At 44.4% G+C, this 7,068-nt stretch overlaps 1 protein-coding gene across 1 annotated transcript; it reads left to right on the forward strand.

The window, feature by feature from the left end:
- Positions 1 to 396: 396 nt before the first annotated feature.
- Positions 397 to 7,068, forward strand: moxd1l (monooxygenase, DBH-like 1, like; the record flags this gene model as incomplete). The annotated part of the gene is made up of 13 exons (XM_079753410.1): positions 397 to 684; positions 769 to 915; positions 1,785 to 1,937; positions 2,042 to 2,125; positions 2,464 to 2,619; positions 3,446 to 3,548; positions 4,148 to 4,320; positions 4,805 to 4,896; positions 5,265 to 5,361; positions 5,494 to 5,553; positions 5,810 to 5,916; positions 6,003 to 6,102; positions 6,889 to 7,068. 13 exons carry the CDS (start codon positions 397 to 399, stop codon positions 7,066 to 7,068), a joined length of 1,740 nt encoding a protein of 579 aa, XP_079609536.1.

Genomic DNA, 7,068 nt, shown 5'->3' on the forward strand with positions numbered 1-7,068 from the left:
TTCAAAACGTCATTGCCAGGATACCTCTACGGTGGTCAGTTATGCATGCTTAATCAGGTGTGAACTTGAAGCTATTACCAATTCAGGGTAACTTATAAAAAAAGAGAAAAAAAAGAAGGTTATTACGTTTTATAACTGCAACACAACTCACACATATTTCTAACTAAATATAGATATTCATCGAATCCTCCTATACTACTCCTATACTATACACCAGGCGTCAAACATTCATAAAATGTTGAACTTCCAGTGTAGGCGTCACACACAATGAACGTTTACAGAAAGCCATTTGGGGGGAGGAGCTCAGGACACCTGGCCACACCCACAGGTGAATGGGCAGGTGTGGCCAGATCAGCCTCCGTCGACCTGCGCCTCAGTGGGTGCGAGGACAGGGGGATGAAAGGAAGTGTGAGAATGTGGCCTCAGCTGGCTCTCCTGTACCTGTTGACGGCCGGGCCGACCTGGTCCAGCGCGGCGGTGGTCGACCCGCCCTTCATGGAGTACCTGGATAGCAACCGGCTGGTGCTGCTACAATGGGGCTTTGACGAGGTCGTGGGAAACATCACCTTCACGCTCAGCGTCAAAACCAGCGGCTGGATCGGCTTCGGCCTCAGTCCGAAAGGAAACATGAAAGGAGCCGACATGGTCATAGGCGGTTTTGGGACCAGCGGTATCTACTTCGAGGTAAGCCTACCGGAGAGTTTGAGACAACGAAACTTTCAGCAGTCTTCAAATGGTTGAGGATTCTTTTTTTTTTTTGTCCATTAGGATCGTCATGCCACCGGTAGTGTCCTGCCCACAGTGGACAGCAAACAGGACTATGTTCTCCACTCCATGACAGAGGTTGAGGGAAGGACATCCATGACGTTTCAGAGAGCCATCCAGACCTGCGACGAGGAGGACTTCCACATCACTGTAAGAAATGAGGCGCGCATGCCTCCCCTGTTATTCAGATAGCTGTTGAACAAGGTGTTGCCTTCTCCGTTACACACGCACGCACGCAAGCATGCATGCATGCACACACACACACACACATACACACACAGGAATTAGATTTTAGATGAAGTTGGTCAGGAGGGAATTCTTTTTATAATTATGTGACAAGTAAGAAATTAAAAAAGAAAAGCACAAAATAAATAGTATTTGGTGTTTGTTTTACAATTTATGTGTATACAATACTTTGTGTTCAACGTATTTCAGCCAAACTGTCTGGCATACCTTTGTTATGGCCATTCTTTATCTGCAGACAATAGAAATCTTATGGTTTGATTTCCCAAAGGTTAAGGTTTCTTCTTTGGAACACCCATTGGCGTTCTATTTTGTTCTTCAGCTTTCGTATCCCTGGGCATCCCCGATGCGAACAATGTAAAGAACCGGCCGCATGCAATACGAACCTACTTTTGAAATAGGATACGGATACGTCTTCAGGGAATAAATAAAGAGGCCCAATACAAAATAATTGTACATTTGTAAAGTCATTAACAGATTGGATCAGAGGCTTTAGAATTAAATCGCAGCTAGGGTGAAGCTTGATTAAATCATATTTGCTTTCAGTTATTCCAATGAACCTCCGATAAACAAAATAAATGCCAGACTGCATGACATGGCACATTCTTTCTGGGTCTCTATCCAGCAAAAAACTAGATTGTATAAGTAGGCCAGGTGGCGCTGAAAACTAAAAAAGATAAGTAGACGAGTGAAGACTAGCATGAAGTGTGCTTTGTATTTGTGTTCCTTGACTGAAAAAGAAAATCCATTTTTCAAATGTTCCACATCTCTTGCAGGCAGTGCCCATCAAGCTGATCTACGCCTATGGACAGACGGATGAAATTAAGTACCACAGTGCCAACAGGGGAACTAAAGAGGTTAACCTTCTCAGATACATGCCCAGAGCAACGTCCCAGGAAGGAGACTATTTTGATTTCACAATGGACAATGTGAGTAACTTTGTACAACGCTCCGGGATTCCAAATAATACAATACTACAATGTATATTTGCTGTCTTAGCTTGTTCGAAACTGAATCAGGGCTTCCTTTGCAGATCACCATCCCTGCATATAGCACCTACTATCACTGCAGGGTCATGAAGATGCCACGGTTCAATGTGACCCAACACGTGTATCGGGTAATATTTCTTGTTGTAGTCGAGCGTAGCACATTCACAGGCCAAAGCAGGACATTATACTGGATATTGATGTATCTTTGATCGGCCAATATCGGCCGATAAAATCGGCCAACCGATATATGGGTGGGGCTTTGGTCGGTTACTCGTCGGTGTTCGTTGATGTGACATGGTCTAGTGGTTCATAAAACCACATCATCCAGCCGCAAAGTTGTCTACCGCTGTCACAACTGGTTTCAACAACCTCAAACAAAACCAACGACCACACTCATGGCATTCGCGGCGTTGCGCTATCCGTCTTCTAATACTCTCTCTTCTGAACTCCACCTCCTCCCGCCCAGGTTGAGCCGGTCATCGACAACCTGGACATGGTTCACCACATGCTCCTCTACGGCTGTCCTCTCAACGTGACAGACGACTACGACGGCCCCTGCTACGCCGGGAACATCGCGGACAAATGCTTCAAAGTGATGGCCGCCTGGGGCGTCGGGGCCGGGGTAATTCCAGACACCGCAGGGTTCACTTCCGTCTCCACCGGCTCCTTCCGCTCTCGAGTCACGCCTTGTTCACACTACATGCGTCCGTCGGCGGATGGGGGCTTTTTGACGTATCCATGTGTTTTTCCGGGTTGTATTACAAAGGCGATTTCATTGGACAGTGTCCTTGCGTATATTTGCATAACGCAGTCTGATTGGCCGACGGATCCGCCGCTGCCTGAAAAGTTGAACATTTCTCAACTTTTTGACTCGGGCCACGGAGCCGACACAACGGAAGGACCCACAATGCATTTTCGCAAGCGCCCCATGCAAAGTCAATGAGATCCGTCGACGGACAGAGGTAGTGTGAACAAGGCGTTACACCAGTTGACGGTTGTGTGACTCGCCGCCGGGCCCGGAGCAGCTTGTACTAAGATGCAACCTGTGATTTGATAAAACTGTTTCCTTAAGAGCTCAGCGTGGTTGAAATGTGTGGCTCTGTGTTTCACTGGGGCAATTGATTGCATGGCTTTTTTTAATTAACATTTACATTAAGGGGATATTGCTGACACTTTTATCCAAAGCAACTTACAACCATTCATTCACACACACACACACACACACGGTAGAGTCGACCAGGCGGGGCGACAGCCAGCTCATCAGGAGCAGTCAGGGTGAGGCGTCTTGCTCAGAGACACCTCGACACATGGAGGATTGAACTAGCAACCATCTGACTACCAGTCACCCACTCTACCTCCTGAGCCACCTCCACCCTGCCACTGCTGATTAATTTGAAACTTGTGAATTTGTAGCTTTGCCGTTCAACTTTATAGTGTCTCGGTTTCAGGCGTATGAGCTTCCGGCAGATGCGGGCATTCCCATCGGAGGCCCTAACAAGGACACACTATACAGGCTGGAAATCCATTACAATAACCCGGCCAGGATAGCAGGTGAAGATACTCATGCTCTCTTTATCAGTCCCTCCAGAAAAATGTGGCGTTTTTTTGTGTTCGTTGTGGCCAAAAATCCTTGATTATGCGGCACGTTTCCTTAACAAATGCGATGAAATATGCGGCATATTTATGCAATTTTATGTGATGAAATTGCGGGAACTTGCGAAGAAATGCGGGAACTTGCGAAAAATGCAGTTTTTCGATGACGTTCACGTCGCATAATTACGTTCCCATGGCTACAGGGGGAAATGGCTGCTCTTGTGTGACGTAAACGCAACATTTTTCAACTTTCTGCTAAAATATATATGACATTTTTTTTCTAACGAAAATGCGGGGATTATGAAATCATGCAAGCCCCGCATATTTTGCACGGAAATCGGCAATTTATGCGGTGAAAGTGCAGCATAATGGAAAAAATGCGGCCCCCGCATGAATATGCGGACTTTGACTGATTATGCGTTGAATTATGCGATCGCATAATCGCGTTTTTCTGGAGGGACTGTCTTTAAGTTAAAGTTGATACACTCTCACAACCATATCAACAGAGGTGGTATGTATCCTTGCAAAGATTGACATGTGTTCTCTTTTGCCCACAGGAAGGCAGGATAGTTCAGGCCTGAGGATACGCCATACATCTAACCTGAGGAGGTATAACGCAGGAACCCTCACCACCGGAGTGGTGCCTTCAGGCCTTTATAATTACACAATCCCCCCCGGCGCCACAGAGTTCCACACGTACGGGACGTGTAACACATCTCTGTTTTCAGAGGTATGCAATCGATCGAAAAGCATTGGGCTTACATTTTACTTTCAGGGCGTTTAGCAGACGTTTTTACCCAAAAGACTCACAGCGATTCATTGCCACATTCACACACCGACGGCGGACTCGGTCATGCAGGGCGACAGCCCGCATGTTGGAAGTAGTCTGGGTTGGATTCTTGCTCAGGGACACATCGACCATCAGGATCGAACAAGTACATTTGTTAGAAGAAGAGAAACAATATATCACTGTTGATACAGTAAGGATGTACATAGAACCAGGTGCTAACACCTACAATTGTTAGGTTAACCCATTCCCAGAATACAACAAAGATAGCTAGGATAAGATGCTACACAATGCTAAGCACTTTTTAAGTGCAAGGACGTACAATAAGTGCGTTCCTGTTTATTGAGGATACAACCACACATGAGGTGTGAACCAGGGTATACCCGTGTGGGATCTTTGTGTTTCATGTACTGCTCTCCACTTTCAGCTAATGGAAGATCCAGTACCGGACCTTAAGGTGTTTGCGTTGCTTTTACACACTCACTTGGCTGGAAGGAAAATCCGAGCAGGCTTATTCAGGTGAGGACATGTGGGTGTTGCCGGATGGATCAGCAATTCTAACGTGTTGTTATACAACTTTATAAACCTTGTAAAACTAGGAAGACCTCGTAATTCAATTCTATTAGATTTAATTTAAATGGAATTTATATTGAATTTAAATTATATTATATTTAATTGAAATTGAATTCAATTGAATTGAAATTGAAATTAATTTAATCAATATTACTATTCCACTATTACTAAGTAATATAGTAATATTGATCATATTATTATTAAGACTGAAAATGAGCAACATTAAAAATACCAGTGCCCCCCCCCTTTAACCTCAACACACGCTGTGATCCAAATCGCTTCACTTGTGACTCGGTTCCTCTTGATTTGAACAGAGACGGGCAGCAGGTGGACTTCCTGGCCTTGGATGAGAACTACGACTTTGAGATGCAGGAGGCGATCAACGTTGGCAGCATCAAGACCATCAAACCGGTAAGCATCGGCCGTTGCTTTTTATATGTTAGGATTTCTTCCCCTGCGCTCGGATTACAAATCAAACATTGTTGTAGCGTGGTATCCGTTATGGTTTGCGATGCTCTTAACCTGTTATTTTTTCTCTCAAAGAACGATGCCATTTTGGTGGAGTGCACCTACATGACGACCAACCGCAGTGGATACACCCAGGTGGGTAAAGTGTGACGCGTGAACGATGCTTTTCATTTGACGTTTTTAAGTTTGTTATTCCTCTTCGCCACAAAGTTAGGACTCCAGTTCCAAATGGTTTCAACGAATGCCGTTGGTTTAAAAATCACCTGCTCTAGAGAATATAAAACAATAATATATACATAAATATTTTAATATATATAATCATGTGTCTTCTCATTAATGTACAACAATGCCTTGTGGTTTGTTAGTCTGACGTCCTTGTTCTCCTTGTTAGATGGGACTTGGTACAATGGATGAGATGTGCCTGGCTTTCCTGCTCTACTATCCTGAAATCCCAATCAACACGTGTTGGAGCACTCCAGACCAGCGAAATATAGACAGGTAGGAACGTTACGCACATATACAAACATTTAAATACCAGTTCTTCAGTAATCCTAATGCTCTCCTTAAATGTGTCTTTGCTGCAGCGTTCCCAATGAGCTCCAACCTGCAGATCAGGAAGATATTATCAACTATGAAAACCAACTGAGCTCAAGTCCACAATTTCAGATGGTTACAGATAAGGAGGTTAGTGTAAGCGTCAACCGTGAGCTTTCATGTGTAATATCATTTTTAATTCAGATGTTCCCACATTTTCACCATGAATCGGGCTATATGATGATAATCTGATCATCCAGTTCGGATGCCCATCCATCCCAAATTAATTATTGAGCAGTATACCATCATGGTGTAAGGCAGAACAATGCCTCTCTTTAGAGAAGGGGTCATACATATTTGAGAGCTGAGAAGGATGGCCTTCACCGGAAGTGTCTAGCGCTCAGGACTCATCCAGCGTAGTTTACTAAACAGGATGGTTTTAATAATGGCACAATGGTATGATTGAAAGTTGGCTATAATCAAATATACGCACTAGGCCTCCATCAATAGGTCTACTGTTTCTGTTTTTTAAAGATTTAAAAGCTATTAATTTAGTGTAATTCTTTATTTATTGTATAGCCAATAGCCAGCTATTAGTAACTCAAATGCATTGTGAGAATATCTGTTTTGAGTACACTGCACCTGCCTTTGTATTATATTATATATCTATTATATTTACGATTGATATTGAAGACTGCTCCCGGCTCATTTCAAACCAATCAGGGCATCTCTTCTGTGATTAGTTCTGGGAATTCTTCCTTCCTGTCAATACAATTAAATGCAGCCCTTAATGGTGGATAGACGTATTAATCCTGTGTATAAATAAGGTGGCGAGCATTTCAAATCCATCGAACAATATCCCATATTATCCGTTAAACCGTCTGCAGCCCTGACAGCATAGCTTTGTGTTTTCCGTGCGTGCGGTACTTTCGACAGAGTCAGTCATTCTTTCACTCGGAAGGCACGGTGATGACCATGAAGGCGACCCCTACCGTCACCTGTCGGAACAACCCCCAGACCGTCCTACCAACTCCCTCCAGGGGAGGGCGCTGTTCCTGCAGCGAAATCATCGGAGGAAGTGCGCTGCTGCTCCTTCTGCTCTGGAGTGCAGTGTGA

The sequence above is a fragment of the Pollachius pollachius genome, assembly GCF_949987615.1.
Source record: "Pollachius pollachius genome assembly, chromosome: 16".
Lineage (NCBI taxonomy): Eukaryota > Metazoa > Chordata > Actinopteri > Gadiformes > Gadidae > Pollachius > Pollachius pollachius.